General features: G+C 42.9%; 2 protein-coding genes across 5 annotated transcripts; both read left to right on the top strand.

Moving 5' to 3' along the window:
• Nucleotides 1-1,457: 1,457 nt before the first annotated feature.
• Nucleotides 1,458-6,531, top strand: LOC139642471 (ubiquitin-conjugating enzyme E2 K). 4 transcript variants are annotated; one of them, XM_071517307.1, is made up of 7 exons: nucleotides 1,458-1,787; nucleotides 2,492-2,585; nucleotides 2,880-2,938; nucleotides 3,078-3,160; nucleotides 3,313-3,412; nucleotides 5,312-5,440; nucleotides 5,535-6,531. In XM_071517307.1, exons 1-7 carry the CDS (start codon nucleotides 1,725-1,727, stop codon nucleotides 5,607-5,609), a joined length of 603 nt encoding a protein of 200 aa, XP_071373408.1. In that variant the 5' UTR covers nucleotides 1,458-1,724; the 3' UTR covers nucleotides 5,610-6,531. The 4 variants fall into 4 exon arrangements, with proteins under 4 accessions (XP_071373408.1, XP_071373409.1, XP_071373410.1 ...); XM_071517308.1 differs by lacking the exon at nucleotides 5,312-5,440; XM_071517309.1 differs by lacking the exons at nucleotides 2,492-2,585; nucleotides 2,880-2,938.
• Nucleotides 6,532-9,732: 3,201 nt separating this feature from the next.
• LOC139642470 (neuronal acetylcholine receptor subunit alpha-9-II) lies at nucleotides 9,733-14,835 on the top strand. Its single transcript, XM_071517306.1, has 7 exons — nucleotides 9,733-9,828; nucleotides 11,416-11,570; nucleotides 12,536-12,716; nucleotides 13,510-13,861; nucleotides 14,066-14,307; nucleotides 14,392-14,409; nucleotides 14,527-14,835. Exons 1-7 carry the CDS (start codon nucleotides 9,733-9,735, stop codon nucleotides 14,833-14,835), a joined length of 1,353 nt encoding a protein of 450 aa, XP_071373407.1.
• Nucleotides 14,836-17,001: the final 2,166 nt, after the last annotated feature.

Below are 17,001 nucleotides of genomic sequence, written 5' to 3'. Positions count from 1 at the left end.
AATTTTGTAATATTCTCAGACAATGATCATTCTGTGTACATTAGAATAAACTGTGACTTTCATATGTTGTTGTTTTTTATAGTATCATCTTTTTGAGTTAAGATATATGGCAGTTTGCACCAATTTGTTTAATGAGGACATCAGAAAAAATCCTAAGCCTAACCCTAACGTACCAGCAAATAAATACTAGTGAATGATCCTACATGTGCCACACTCTGTAAGTCTGCCTGAGACACTGACGCCCCCTAGTGTGGCTATGGTGGCTGTGATGAAACACTGGTCTGTCTTTTACGAACACATGGGGAGTATCTGTTGATCATACATGCTTATGTGTTATCGTCCTGTGATGAAGCAACATGGCTACAGAAGTTTAAGTTTATACACATGCTATCTCTGGGATTGTGACTACTGACAGACATGTACATTTCAGAAGTTGCCATGACATGATGCTGCTGGTGGTTCAACATTGTCAGTCTCCCTAGATTAGTAGAAGACAATTAAGGGTTACTCATCCATGCCAAGGACTTGTAAAGAAGCACATGTCCAATAGATATAGTAATCATTATCCAAAATGTAAAGAAGTGAGTTCAGCTGATTCCAGAAACATTCCACAATATTTCTACATGACTGCATCTCCATTGGAAAACGATATCTCAGTAGTCCTTCTGAAATGTAATGTGCTTCACTGAAGTCTTAAATTAGACTGATAAACTTTGGCCACTTAGGAGTAGATAATTTTATATTACTAATTATCCGTGTCCTCTGTTATCACTGTTTGCAGGCATATACCCCATGATTTCCCTCTGATTTCTGAAAGTGACTGTTTTGACAGATTTGAAATTAAACAGATAGTTGCTTTTACAGGGGTTATCAAGTCATGTAGTGCCCACACTGTAGAAAATCCTTGCTTAATGCTGTGCTAATAGTCATGACCTTATTGCAGCACTGGAAAGAGATGGTGTCTCGTGACGTGAAGGCTGCATTACTGCAAAACTGCTTTTAATGTTTTATTTTTTTATTCATTATCTTATTTTGGAATTTAATTGATCATATGTAGATACTTCAAGTGAATGTAATTTGCTGCTGAAACCTGATTTATGTGTTGTTAAGTTTGTTCAGAGAACACCTTCAATTTGCATGAAAATGTGAACAAAAATAAATAGATTTAGAGGGATCATTGACCTTGTTATCAAATATCACCCCAATCGACACCATATAATTTTCAGATCCACATGGGTTAATATATCTACACCATCCTGGACAAGAATGCTTGTAGAGGTTTCAGTAATGATGATAATAATAATAATAATAATCATACTAATAATATATTATTCATCATGTATAGATTATTTCAACTGTAGTCAGGTCATGGTGAGTGCTGACATCAACCAATAGCAAGAAGCGTTCAGGAAGGCAATAGAAATCACATGACCTTCTTTCCCCCAGATTGCATGCAGTTGGTATTAAAATGTTTTCAGCACCGCCAACCACTGTGTTGTTACATATTTGAGAGGTTTGATACATGTTGATAAGCTATTTTAACGTATTATTACAATAAATAGATCGCCGGAATTGAAGACAATCGCGGGAGCAAGCCTGCAACTGTGTTATTTTGGCGTGTTGTATCCAAAAAGTGACAGAGCTACTGTAGGCAGAACGAAAGTGCTAGACAAGCTAGCAAATCGGACGGCGAGGCCCCAACCGGACAGACACAGGGGGGAACCATGGCCAACATCGCAGTTCAAAGGATAAAACGGGAATTCAAGGAGGTTCTCAAAAGTGAAGAGGTTGGTTGCCACGTTTCCCAGCTATTGCTTAATTTTTATCTATCGACTATGAGGCTGAATATGAGTGACGCGTCGCTGGTTCAGCTGTCAGCTTGCTAACCACCAAGCTGCTAGCTAGCTTCAGCTAACTGGTGTGTCAGACACGGCAATGCCTCCGGCTTCACTACCATTAGCGTTAGCTATTTTTGTGTGAAAGTGAAGTGAAAGCCAGAGTAGCTAGCTAGCAAGCATGTTATTTTTGGCGACATTACGTTAAGGAATTGAGCGTTAAGTTAATTTGTTAGCCAAGTAAAGCTGGTCATCTAGCTACGTTATTTCGGCTAGCTTTCCAGGCAGTGCACCCCATACAACTAATATTGGTTGGCAACTAAGCTACGTAGCCCCTCGCTGGGTAACGATACTTTGGTCTGATCCTCGTGAGACACTGAAGAAAATTTCCCATGCATCCTCCTGGTTCTGTAAAGTCTTGTCTTCACAGAAAGCCCTAACGTTAGATAGCTGACATGTAGAGCCAAAAGTTCAGTGCATCTCCCTTTCTTCTGAGGCCATCTGCAAGCTAACGTTAGCTAATGCTGCTAGGGTGTCAACTTATGCTGCATAGGCAGATTTGAGTTTGAAAACAAGCAAGCTAAACACTTTTCAGTCTGCGTGCCCACTAAAGTTAAACTACTTTTTTTGCTTCGATCTCTTTTGCTGCCTTTCAGACAAGCAAAAACCAGATAAAGGTGGATCTGGTGGATGAGAACTTCACAGAACTAAAAGGGGAGATAGCAGGGCCACCTGACACGCCATATGAAGGTGAGGGGCTCAGGGAGGGGGGCTCCCTTCGGCCTAGTCTGCTGTCTGTTACACTCCATGCATGGTAGCATGATTCTGTTATGTGATATTGGGCATCACTGACAACAACTTGGTTTTAAAACAGTAGGTAGGCTACACCAACTAACCGCTTTTAGAGGCTTTTAATCTTTAAGAATGTAAGCTTAAAACCATTTGCAACTAAACTATGACATTTTACCTGACTGCTTTATTGCATGCTGGAGAGCTCCCTGTCATCATCCTGGAATAATCGTTGGGCCCATTTCTTTCTTTCAGGGGGCAGATATCAACTAGAAATTAAAATTCCAGAGACATATCCATTCAATCCACCTAAGGTAGGTATTCATTAGTGTTATTTGTCATAGGCAAAGAACAGTCCATTTTCAAATGTCAGGACATTGGCATTAGCAGTTCTCCATTAGTGTGCATATCCATAGATGATTTCCTCTGTCTCATTTTCCTTCCACCTCTCAGGTGCGGTTTATCAGTAAGATCTGGCATCCCAACATCAGCTCAGTCACAGGTGCGATATGTCTGGACATTCTCAAAGACCAGTGGTGAGTGAGTTTGCTGCAGCATTCCAGAGATTCTTATCCATCCGTCATTTAAAACCTTTCCAGTCTTGTAAGAGTATCTGTAGGAGCCAGAGTCCGTGTTGGAACTACACCCTCACATACTGCTCTAACCTCTGACCTGTATGTCCCATCAGGGCGGCAGCTATGACGCTGAGGACTGTCCTCCTGTCACTACAAGCCTTATTGGCAGCAGCAGAACCAGATGACCCACAGGATGCGGTGGTAGCCAATCAGGTGGGGTGCATGTGCTTGTGTGTGTGTGTGTGTGCATTTATATTAGTCATTTTGTTGACAGGGTTGTTGTGGATATGTATTCTACTGGGGCACCACAGTTGGTTGCCAAGGCAAATTGCCTGATTTTACCAACAGGCGGATGGGGCTTGTTGATAGACTGCTGCCAAGCAGACAGGCGTTTAGAACGAGCAATTTATCTCTGCTTTTTGACTGCGATCTTCTGTTTACTTAATATACATGGTCATTTGTTACCTCTGCCAAGGTTTGTTTGTTTGTTTGTCAGCAGGATATCTTAAAAACTTATGAGCAGATTTCCAAGAAAGTTGGTGGACAGATAGGCCCTGAACCAAAGGAACATGTAATTCGATTTTGGTGGTGATCTGTGATTTCTACCTTTACTCCATTATTGTTTTTTTTAGCCATAACTATGAAATGAGATGGAGACTTGATTTCAAATTTTAAACTATGTTTTCAGGGTCAAGAAAGCAATTTAACCGAAAATTTAACTGATACCAATGATGTCTTTGAGTGTAACAGCAAGTTGGAGAATTGGTCAGTGTTTGCACTCTCCAAGCACCTTCTAGTTCAATAATGGTCTAATTTTTATTGATCTGGGAAAAAAAGAAAAAAGTCGCACATTCCTCTTTTCTTTTAGTTTTATGCTTTACTAATTTCACCAAATGTTTTTGGCTATATGACCTTGGTCAGGATGATCACATCTCAAATCTTAGCTCAATCTTAGTTCAGACAAAAGCCTCATGTCTGCACGTTGTTGAGTGTGCATTCTTACAAGTGAAGTTTAGAAGGTATTTTAATATATTAATTAATATTTTTTAAATTTCTAAGGTATACTCATTATTTGTTCAACAAGTTACAGCCTAATCCAAATTTCCATTTTCCTTATATTTGTTATATATTTACTTATTTCCCCACTGTGCCAATAGATGTCCTTACTCTGAAAACAGCAGACAGAACGACAATAGGAAGACAATTTGTAAAATATAAATATGCCAGCAAACTGATCGACTTTGTTTTAAAATGCTCTATTTCAATGGTGTCCCAAGCTTAACAAGTGTTGAAAACAAGACAAATAATATTTATATTATGCAAAACAAAATCACAAAAAGAAGTGGCCAAGTAATCATGTCCAGTAATCTTCATGCTGGAAGATGCAATCTATGTACCACATCATGCAGGAACTCAACTGCAGGCTCTTCTCAGTTAAACATTCAAAAAGGTTGTGGCATTGATCAAAGGGCTTGTTTCATTTTAAATTGTAATTCATTTCAAAAGCTTAACTACAGTGATTTCCCTGCTGGCTTGAGCAGGGCATCAGTTCAGTAAAACTTAAAGTATGGCAGAGTCCCAGCATCTAATGTAATTTACTACCAAAACCTCCCCACCCACTTATATTGACTACATTTCTGTGGAGAAGTGGAGCTGATGATTCATAATGATTATTATTTGACCAACATGATAAATTAGACAACCAAAATATAAGTTCAGAGGGAACATTGGTCCTGAATGCACCCCTGATATAACACTGTCTGTGTGACCGTCCTGCACACAAATCAATAGTTAAAAAATTAGAAGCACTTAACGTGCGTTACATCCATCAAAAATGCCTACATTGTATGGAGGCTCTCAAAGCACTGGGCAAAAATGACTGTCTTCCAGACTAACGCTCTACCAAGGCTTTTGGTGGCGAGGGTCTCAGTCGCTTCAAAATCTTCCTGAGCATTTTTGTCGGCATTCCTGTTTTCTACTTTGTAACAATGGAGAGCATGTCGACATGTTTTGGATGCGAGAACACCAGTGTTGTAGTTGTTGACAGTGGCATGCTACACCCCTCCCACTTGGGCTTACTCCTGCTCTCTTTCATGTTTGTTTGTCACACAGTACAAGCAGAACCCAGAGATGTTCAAACAGACAGCGAGGCTCTGGTCTCACGTCTACGCAGGTGCTCCCGTCTCCAGTCCAGAGTACACACGCAAAATAGACAAACTCTGTGCCATGGGCTTTGAAAAAGTGAGTAGCTTTCAACTTTTGCGTTCAGTCGTTGGAGTCTGTTGTAAAATAAAGCAGAGGTTCTTAATGTTTTTTTTTCTGTTTTTGTCCACAGAATGCAGTAATAGTGGCGTTGTCATCGAAATCCTGGGATGTGGAGACGGCGACAGAGCTACTGCTCAGTAACTGAATCTTGACATCCTCTTCATCTCCCTCTTGATCCCCCCCATCCTCCTCCTCAATCACACATGCCCCGTATCCCTTTTGTCTAAAGCCGTCTTTTTCCTCTGTTGTGCCCTCGGTGGACACTTCACCTCTATACTTTCTCCTCTCTATCCATCCCTCCTTCTGTCCCATCTGTCAGGCATCCCCCCCCCCCCCCCCCCCGTGCTTCCTCCCTTCTCGCCTCCTCCGCTCTGTACCACACTCCGATCAGTCGCTCTGTGAGCTCCAATCACTCTGGTTTTCTTTACGGTCATTTCAACATTCCACTCAGTGCTACAATCAGATGTCCAGCCCCCTCCTCGCCCCTTTTGAGGCAGATATCCCACCCACACTTCATGTCCCACCCATGCCTGCCAGTCTCCAAACTCACTGGCCATGTCCCAGTAGGCTGTCAGTGGCTTTATCCTTGCCTATGCAGTGCATTTATATTCATTTTCTGAAAACCTTGTAGGAGAGAGTAAAGCCATTTAAGGAGGCTGTTTTGGACCTGGTCGAGATTTTTAAGCACTTAAAACATCGCTGAGGTTTTCACACAGTAGCCATACCCATTACCATGCCAAGGTGTCCCCCTGTTTGACTGTCTGACCTACCCAAAGCCCCTTCAGCACCCCCATCCACCCCCACACCCATACCCATTCTTGACATGGCTAACTTCACCTGTCCCTTTTCCCTCCTTTTTTTTTTATTCAGTTTTGGCCTCCTACAGGAATACATTTGGATTCCCGTTTTTAAACTGAAAGAAAACAAAAATGGTAAAACTCAAATCACTGTTCACCGGTAACGCAACCTTAAGTCTGGAAGGAAAATAGTTCAAAAAGAGTTTGAAAAATATTGCATCAGCTGAACTACGTCAACAGAAAAAAATGTCAAAATGAGTCATCTGTAAATAAAGATATTAAAGTCTGTGTAAATTAATCCAGACTCTGTCCATTCTGTCTGTGTTGCCTTTCAAAGACATGTCTGTGTGGTGCTTTCCACCTGGTTTTCCCCCCAGGAAATATAACGGCTAAGTAACACCAAGAAACTACCTTGCAACAATGCAATGCTCAATCAATAGGTTATGTTTTTTTACAAATTATATACACCTAAGAGTCATAAAATTTATCCTCAATCCCATTTTTGGTAGAGTTAGAGGAACTGTGTTAATATGCATTGTGTATAGGATCCTACATGTTTTTATAAGCCTGTGTTTTGGTGTGCGTGTTTGAGTAAAAACGTGTGAAGAGCAAAATTTGCAAGGCTAGCAGAAAGTGAATCCACAGGGAATTACATTGTCACTGAAAATAGAACAAGCAAGCTAATTAAGATGAAAAATGTACATGCAAAAGAAGTGGAGACATGGATGTATAGTGGGGTTTCTGTACAGTGCTTGGGACTTGCACAGTAGTACTGCACTGCCATTGTTTAAGATTTCTTGGTTGAGCCAGCAAGTTTGCAGCGTCTCATGTCAGTGAGAGGGGGTGATGTAGGTGTTTAGTCAAAGAAAAATGCTGCAGAGCGCCTTGCTTATCTAGTGAGGCAAAATATATGAGGGTGAGCGCACTTAACAGATGGCTAGTGAGGTAGCATGTTGTGTCAGAGTCAGCCTCTCCAAGAACTGTATACTCAGCACAGGAGAAACCCTGGCAATAATCTGATGGCCATATTTCAGCCTGCACACTGGCACTACATGGGAGCAAAGCTGTTTGTGTATGTGTGCATGCTAAGCAACAGTAGTGTGAAGGCTTGTGTGTGTCCATGGACCTTAGCACAGCTCTCCCATGGTGGACTTCACACTTGCTCCCCTGCCTGCACTGCAGCACCTGCCATCGGGCTGCAGGCTGCGTCGGCCTCAGGTTTCCCCCAGGCATCCCAAGTGACAAAAGCTCGTTTTGTACCTCTCCTCTCCTCTTGATGTATATCTTCTAGCTGGCGCTCCTCCAGGCGTCCCAGAGCAGAGGGCTGCTGCGGAGGGATGGATACGTGGAGGAATGCAAAAAAGAGTATGGTTCCTGAGAGACCAGACAGTGGCGTGTCTCAATGTCATTAGAAAACATATTTTCGTGAATTAACCAGGTTTTTGGGGTGTTGAGGGCTCCATAGGACTGATATAGGACATAGATTCACCTCCTTGCATGCTCTTACATCTAATTTTGCTCATAGGTTACATTTGACACGAATATTCCCATAATATTCCTGTAGGCACTTATAGTGTGTCTGTGGTGCTCATTAGTGAGATCATATGGCCTTATTGTTGTATTTAGTGGCATTTCCATCTATGGTATGGCTATAATATTCCTATAAGGACTTTTGCTGTAATATTTGTGTAGAGCTTTTTAAAATTTATGACAGGGTTAACATAGTTCTTTCTTGAAAGGGGTGATTCATTTAAACCTTAATTTTTATTTCAGGTTTCTAAAACCCACCCAAACAAAGCGTAATATTTGAGTGAAGCCATTATGATTGATTGATTGACTGATTGATTGATTGGTTGATTGATTGAATACCCCCTGAAATTCCCATCTCTTCTCTAGATCTCCCTTCATATTAGCGATCTGTTGCAGCAGCAGCTGCAGCCCACCTGCGTGCAGGCGTTTGATTGACAGGTGAATAGCCCAGTGTGTGGTGAGGCGATGATTCGGGGGCATCTTGTTTCTCTCGGTCTGCTGGTGCCATGTGATAGCCGGGGTTTTATTCCGTGTCTCAGTCAGCAGACATGCAGCCTCCCCTGCCAAGCAGTAAGTGCCGGCCTGAACGCGAGGACGACGAACGGAAACGGCGCCCCGGTATCAGCAACTGAGTTCAATTGGGGTTGAACGGGCGTCATGTAGACCTAATGCGAATGAAACCAAGGGCCGTTAATTTATGTTTGTTGCAATCACCTCTTGTTTCTCCTTGGAGTTGTTACCTCCGCCAAGGAGGTAATGTTTTCACCCGCGTCTGTGTGTCCGTCCGTCTGCTACTGAGCATACTTTCTAGTTCGAAAATGCGCAAGAAGATGGTCCCAACAATCTGTCTGGCGATGCTGCTGCTTGAAGGTGAGCCAAGCGCGCAGAAACGCGTGCGTAAAAATGAAACTTTCTTGTACGTTTATAAGTTGGTTGAACTGATTGTACTGTTTGTAACTAGTAACTAGAACCTTTCTCGTGTATATTGGTTAAAAGAAGAAATTATATCCTTATCAAATAATTTCATAGGTATTGAATGCATTGCTTGTGTGCGTAATTACGCACAAACCTTTGCCTGTCCGCATACGAAAGAATTTCACTAAACAAGAATTTGTTATTGTTTTATTTTTGTCCGAGATCCAAAGTTGTGTATCTCGGGAAAGTGAAAGGCAGATTATAAACATTTGAGTGCATATATAAAAACTCATAATACAAAAATCTAACTTAAAAGAAATTCTTAAGGACCCATTCGGTGGTTTAAAATTGCCCCCGTAGATTCTGTTGAGAATTGTTCTAAATTTGTCGATCTTTCTCTCAATAGGATTTACGGATGTGGAATGAACTCAAAATAATGAAAATAGTCAACCACCATATAGAACACGTGACCTAAAAATGGATGGCATTAATAGCATATCTAATAACCGCATATATAATCAATATACATATATCAATGCCATCTATATATTAAGCGCAGAGGGAGTACTTCAACGAGTTTCTCTATTTTTCTTCTAAACCTCGGAGTTGTACTTGAATGTCACTTATAACCACGTATCCCACCTTGGAGTCATGTGAAGCAGAATCCAAACTACACCCGAAACTCCCAACTAGTCCCGTTGAAGAGTCCAATCAAAGTCTGCAAGAGAGGCTGGAATTAGAACAACGTCGGAGGGAAATATTGTTCAAAACCCCCAAGTACAAAGCAAAGATGGTCTGACTAACGTGTTACGACCACAGCAGAGGTCACCTACACGGGAAGCCTCGAGTGGGAGACAAAAAAACATGCAGATCTCCTATTAAGGCAACAATGGTGTAAAATCCTCCTTCAAAAAGCACTTGTGTTGTTCTTTAACGAGCTTGAAAATGACTGAATACGTCTCGTGTCTCCCTGCAGTGGCTCACTCGGCCCAGGGTCGCTACGCCCAGAAGCTTCTGAATGATCTGATGGAGAACTACTCCAGCGCCCTGCGGCCCGTGGAGGACACGGACAAGGCCCTGAACGTCACCCTGCAGATCACCCTCTCCCAGATCAAAGACATGGTGGGTAGCGCGCCCAGACTTGATAAGATCCGCAAATCGAAATTCTAGCAGTGCTGAATTATTTCATATTATGTACTCAGGTCTATTTTCAAAGTAGGCATATACCCTTGTATGTCAGTGCTAGGACGCTTTCTATATTTGAAGCAGGGATTGGTGGTCCTGATTAGAATAGCAACTTTATTATATTCCCCCATAGGGAAATTTGGGTTGCAGTGTAACACATTTGAGGTGTTCACAGTAAGTGTAAAAATATAAAAACAACACAAAGAGCAACGACAATAAAAAGGATAGATTAAAATAAAATATTGTAAAATTGTCTCCTGTTGTTGCCTTGTTTTACGTCTGAGAAAATACATTTTGTATGAAAAAAAAAAGTTAAACATTAAAGTAACTAGTAACTGCATTTTTTTTATAATGAAGCTGAGTAAAAACTATTAGCTACACTGTAGTCCTGCTGTATAATACCTGATAGTGAACCTGCCTTGTTGTAAGACTCAGGAATTTGATCACTTAGCTGTTGCTGTTGTTGTTATGTTATTAAATTATTATACATACATACATATTATACTTGCATACTTAGTTAATTGTTATACTTGCTTATTGACTTAACACAACTGCTGATAGGAGTGATAGTGATCTTTTTACTTTACTCTTCTTGTTTAATGTTGTGGCACTTTTGGTTTTCATGGCATTTCATGGCATTATGTGGCTACTTACCCTGTTGATGCTTGAGGAATGTTGACTTATTTTACTGCTGCAATAATCGTAAGTCGCTTTGGATAAAAGCATCTGCAAAATGCCTAAACTGTAACAGAATTTTACAGAGTTCATTTAGATAGAGTATTGTAGATAATAATAGACTGTTATTTTTACTGAACTTTTACTGAACAATTTGTGCTGAATTTTCGTGGTCAGTATTGACCAAATTTCCCCGCAGCAGAGACTAAAAGACGGGTTTGTAGCTTCTGATGTGTATGAATGACAGTCGGACCTCCTACTGTACAGACCAGGCCTACTGTTACTCAGCCAGCTCCGGTTTCTGTTCAGGTTCAGCGCTGTGTCAGCCCTCAATTTATTAGCGCTTGTGTTTTTGTACTTGTGTGTGTGTGTGCATGCATCAGTGTGGCTGGAGAGATACGACAGCTGTCCTGCTGAATGTAATTTTTCTGCGGTGTTGTGTGTGTTGATGTCAACTCAGAGATGCAGACAGACTCATTACTTGTGTCTGTGTGTGTGTGAGTGTCCCGTTACCCAAAGAGGTTATGCTCTCCTTGGTCCGGTGCGTTGGTGAAGCCTTGCGTCAGGCTCTGGCAGCGATACAAGCCACCCCTCCTCCCCCACCCTCACCCCCCACAGCCAACCACTCTCTTCATCCACCTGATATTGACAGCCGGGTCTGGATTTCAACTCTTCTGATAGATAATCTGAGGCTTATCTGCCTGCGTAACGCTCGCAGAGAGTTAATGAGCAATAGAGCAATGGGAAGGGGATGAAGAGGATCTCCGGGCTAATCTTTGCGAATATATCTCTTCTCAGTCTGTTTCCATTGGTGTGTATGTGATTGCGTCTGCGTGTTTGTGTGTATAGGACGAGAGGAACCAGGTGCTGATCGCCTACCTGTGGATCAGGCAGACGTGGCACGATACTTACCTGAAGTGGAATAAAGAGGACTACGATGGACTGGAGGTCATCCGCATCCCCAGTAGCCTGGTGTGGAGGCCCGACCTCGTCCTCTATAACAAGTACGCCCGTACGTCACACACACATTTGTATTAATATAATTGGACCTACATTGGCCACTTTCATATCCTAACTCCTTACTCTAACCTGAACCCTCTCCACTACACGATCCTCATAAGTAGTATAAAATAGTGCAAAGGGCAAGGTGCACAGGGGGCAAAAATGCAATTAAGAGGAGAAGGGAGCTGCCGATAATACCAAAACACATTTTTTGGCGGCTAGATGGTGCTTTTTGAAATGCTGGGACTTCAAGTGTGTAAGGTACCCAAATAAGTGTATTTTGGCGTTATCGGCAGCTCCCTTCTTCTTTTTTGTCCTCATAAGTATAGAAATACAAGAACACACACACACAAAGATGCTACACACAGCCACAGATCCGATTGGATTTGGACATACATTTAAATTGTTAGGCTTCAGTTTTTAAAATACGAGAAAATGGCTTCTGTGCTACCATTCTCTTTTAACCCTTATTTCAACAGGTTACTTGATTAAGAACACTTTGTATTACTGCAGTATTAGCCTAGAACAGTAGTTCCAGCAAGAGGGAGGGTTGCACACATACACATACACATACTTCAGAGCTAACCTGTGCAACCACAACCTCACCATGTCGGCCACTGAGCAGCTCCACCAGGCGTGCATGGCCTTACTTGAGGGCTAGTCACTATTTGCTGAAGGAGGAGTACTATAATAATAAAAAATAAAATCAATAAAATTTTTATAGCACTTTTCAACAGCAAAGATATAAAGTTCTTCACAGTCAACAAAGTAAAATGTAAATGTATTAAATGGAGGAAAGTAAGAAGAAATAATGCCCAAAAATATACAATTCTGTAGCAAAAAACAACTGATTTGGAGATTTGAACTGGTTCCCTCCGGTAACTGTGCAAGATACTGCAGCTCACCATTTAGCCAGATGCCACATGTGAGGTGCTCATTTGTAATTCTACTGTCTCCCCTCCTCCAGGGCTGATGATGACTTCTCAGGGCCGATGGACACCAATGTGGTGCTGCGCTACAACGGAGAGCTAACCTGGGACGCTCCCGCCATCACCAAGAGCTCCTGTGTGGTGGACGTCTCCTACTTCCCCTTCGACAGCCAGGAGTGTAACCTGACCTTCGGCTCCTGGACCTACAATGGTAACCAGGTATGGAGTATAGAGAAACACGTGCACACACACATACACACACTTATAACCAGAGATATAATGGAGGGTAAACCCACCTTAACTCACTTTTTAGACTGAAAATTGATTTTTGTTTATATTGGTAGCTGTTTGCCTTATGATGATCCATGACTGGTTATAGTTTACCCAGCTTTGTATTTACCACTACAGCACTGCTTATAGCTCTAGGAAAGTGAGATGAACCAACCAGTTTGGTGTGTGTTTGTGATAACAAACACATAGTTTACTTAGTTAACTGATACAAGACCCAGGTCTGGTTCATGTTTGGCTCAGCTGTCCATTGGCTTTAGATACAGTGTAAGTACTGTGTCATTCCCCCATTAAAAATGCAGATATGCTCTCTGTGTATACACGCATCTGCGTGCATGAGTTTGTGTCCAGATTGCATAGTAGATATTTAGTTGATTGACTGAATTTATTTGACAAATTTCAGTTAATGACACGTGTTCTTTAGACAGAAGATATACATGAATTAAAAGAAAAGGGTCAGGATAACACAATAAAGCTCAAGAGCATATTTCAATTGTGGTCCATAACTGTTTCAACAGTCATTACCATCAGTACTTTTTTATGGAATATTTTAAGGATTGTAGTTTTAAATAAATAGGCATAACCAAAGTAGCCTTTCAATGCTGACAACAGCACTTGACTCATTGAATGTGTTAAACTATGTTTTACCAGAACATATAAATAGCTCAAGCTGGTTGTGTATCTACTCTTTGGCTGCTCATTTCTCCTTCTGCCCCAACTGCAGGTAGACATCACCATGGCCATGGACAGCGGTGACCTGTCCGACTTTGTGGAGAACGTGGAGTGGGAGTGCCACGGCATGCCGGCCACCAAGAACGTCATCATGTACGGCTGTTGCTCGGACCCTTACCCGGACATCACCTACACCGTGCTGCTGCAGCGCCGCTCCTCCTTCTACATCTTCAACCTGCTCCTGCCCTGCTTCCTCATCTCCTTCTTGGCTCCTCTGGGCTTCTACCTGCCTGCTGACTCCGGGGAGAAGGTTTCGCTGGGGGTGACGGTGCTGCTGGCTCTCACTGTGTTCCAGCTGATGGTGGCTGAGAGCATGCCGCCCTCGGAGAGTGTGCCGCTTATAGGTAAGTGTCTGTAACTTTCAATGTTTAGGATAGTGCTGAATTTGAATAATGTGTGGATGAAATCTCTGTAGCTCAGTATTGCTGATGCTTTATGTATGACCAGAAGAATTAGGCAACACTAAAGGTGCTGGTGGTAATTTCATGTTTTGAGAGTAACGCAGTAAAGTCTTCCCTGTCTGTCTGTTTGACCTGTCTCTCACACAGGAAAGTACTATATTGCCACTATGACCATGATCACCGCCTCCACGGCTCTCACCATCTTCATCATGAACATCCATTTCTGTGGCGCCGAGGCCAAGCCAGTCCCCCACTGGGCCAAAGTCCTCATCATCGACTACATGTCCAAGATTTTTTTTGTTTACGAGGTGGGCGAGAACTGTGCCTCCTCCTCCTCCTCCTCCTCCTCCTCTTCCCACTCCCCCCAGGACCTCAGCCCCCACATCCAGGCTAATGGTAAACCGGGGAGCCACGGCGGCCGGGGGGAGCAGCAACGCCACAAATACCCCCGGCCCCAGACCCCCAAGCCCCAGCACCACCCCAGAGTGAAGGCCCAGCACCACATCACCAGGGAGGAGCGGAACCACGTCTCCGGCTTCGCGCCCGGGAAGTACGAGGGATCTAACGGGAACGTCCTGGCGGGGGACTGCTGCAAAGAAGACCAAAAGTTGCCCTGCTGCCCCGAAGACCAAAAGCCCCCCTGCTGCCCCGAAGACCGGAAACCTCCGGCCCCGGGCCCCACCGTGACCTTCGGCCCCTGCGTATTCTGCAGCCACGGCAGCGGGATCCCCGGCGTGGACGCCAAGCTGGTGCGGAACGTCGAGTACATCGCCAACTGCTTCCGCGAGCAGAGGGCCACGTGCGCCAAGGGGGCAGAGTGGAAGAAGGTCGCCAAGGTGATGGACAGGTTCTTCATGTGGATCTTCTTCATCATGGTCTTCCTCATGAGCATCCTCATCATCGGCAAGGCGCCGTGAGCAAGCAGCGACGTTGCAGGTTTTTCCCTTTCATTATTCGACCTATTTGTCTGTGATGAACTCTTATTGGTCAAATTGGAGAGACTCTTTTTTTATAAACATATTGTATGTTGAAATTTTCGTATGGATTTTGTGGTTTTTGCTTTATCATCAATATCATCGTCAGTATAATTTACAGTGATTTAAAAATTTACAAAATATGCCCATTCAATACTGTACATGCTGTATTCTTAAACATTAACAAACCTTTATTATCTGTATGATTTCTTACTCACTAATCATTCAACTTTCTTAACATAACAACCATTACATTTGTTGATCTTCATCTACAACAAAATAAAATGGACCAGACTATAAAGTGACCAAACTACATATATGCATATATCAGAACCTATATTTGATTTATAATCAAACTTAAATATTTCAGATATTCATTAAGTACAACAAATTATCTTTGTTAAACCACTGTTTTAAGTTCAATAAAATATATTTGATGATGAAAGTTTTGTGTGGATGCATGATGCCCACTACTGTGCATGCATGTTGGCTAGTTCGCCTGCAGTACAGCTCTTGGCATCTCCATTCAGAGTGTGTTGTAAACACTCAGCTCATTACAAACCCCATCGATCATGGCCTTCATATGCTTCATCATCTCACCACTGAATGCTGGTAAGGTGATCTACTGTCAAGTTAAAATATGACCAATGGACACTGCACATGTCTTATTCACTAGTGTGAAATCAGATGCCTGGGGCTGAGAGACACGGAGTCGGTGTACACTCCGGATCGGCAGACCCGGAATCATTTTTCTGTTCAAAATCATCCGGTGAATAGTTAATGAGCAAGCTTTGTTTCTGTAGCGGGACCGGGGCGGTGAGGATGTAAGGTAATATGGAGCATCAATTATGTAACACAATGAGCTCGCCCCCCCTGATGCCCCATACCTTGAACTTGGAAAGTCAAGTGAATGAGTTTGTGAGAGAGAAAGAGAGAGAGAGAGAGAGAGAGAGAGAGAGAGAGAGAGAGAGAGAGAGAGAGAGAGCGTGTGTGTGTGCATGTGTGTGTGTGAGAGAGAGAGAGCGTGTACGTGCATGCATATGTGAGAGAGGGAAAGAGAATGAAAAGCCTACTACAGAATACTGATACTCATAAGTTGATTTTCCCACTGATGAGTACCTCCATCAAAATGCCCCTCTAGGTAGGGCAGATAAGCAATATAGATATAAGAGCCAGTTATAAGAAAATAGGATCTTCAGGCATTCCAGACAATAATAATAATTTCTCCCAGATGTGTGTTAATTTCTCTCACAGTACATTAAAATATCCAGTAGAGGGCACTCCCTTCCCATTAACCATTCCGGCTGGTGTGGGACGCCCCAAAGCTCACTGTCTGATGCTCTGGCTCAACAGAAGTACACAAGGGTGTGCCATAAAATTATTTCCAATGTCTTTTCATCATGTGGTCCACTCACAAGATTTCTCTACTGAGAAATGAGTCATAGGTCACAGGCTTAAGATGGAAAGTTGTCCGGCTCCAGGCTACTGTATGACTAGAGCCCACAGGTTCTGTCCGCTGCAGTCCTGTCATAATTAACATCTGGAGGCAGCTGAAGCTGAGTTAGTCAGTAATTGCTGAGGGAGCAGACAAGATGCCTCCTGATTCCTCCTTGTTGAGTCTTTCCACTGCTGGCTCTCTTCGGCAGGAATGTGACAGAACCGGGCAGAGGAGTCATCGTTTCTGATCCTCCTCTCTCCAAAGTGATTGTCATGTTGAAGCATGACGCGTCTGATCTGAGTGGGAATATCTTTTTTGCTTTCTGTGGGCAGCCAGCTGCACTGCGTCCCATTAGTACTCAGCGAGCCGCGGGGCCCGTGGCAGGCTGTAATCACCCCAGGAGCCCGGGACGAGGAATGGGAAACGTGTAATTTGCACAGGCGGAGCAGGCCGGGCACCAAGGGAAAGACTGCTGGGGAAATTACCAAGTGCTTTATTATATTTCACTTGGAGGACTATGGTCTATCACCACTTGGATCTACCTATGTCACTGAGAAGATCTCTGTGATGGTATAGACAATGAATTAACTCACCCATGACCAGGTTTATACTTTATATGCAGCACTACTGCCTATTCTATTAGAGAAAAGAAAATGAAATCCTCAGACTTA

This window comes from Centroberyx affinis, unplaced genomic scaffold (genome assembly GCF_046629955.1).
Source record: "Centroberyx affinis isolate AG114_WGS23_722 - 3 ecotype Tasmania unplaced genomic scaffold, CSIRO-AGI_Caff_v1 ptg000485l_1, whole genome shotgun sequence".
Taxonomy (NCBI): Eukaryota; Metazoa; Chordata; class Actinopteri; order Beryciformes; family Berycidae; genus Centroberyx; species Centroberyx affinis.
The sequence above is the reverse complement of the archived record's forward strand: the minus strand, read 5'-3'. Positions and strand labels throughout refer to the sequence as shown.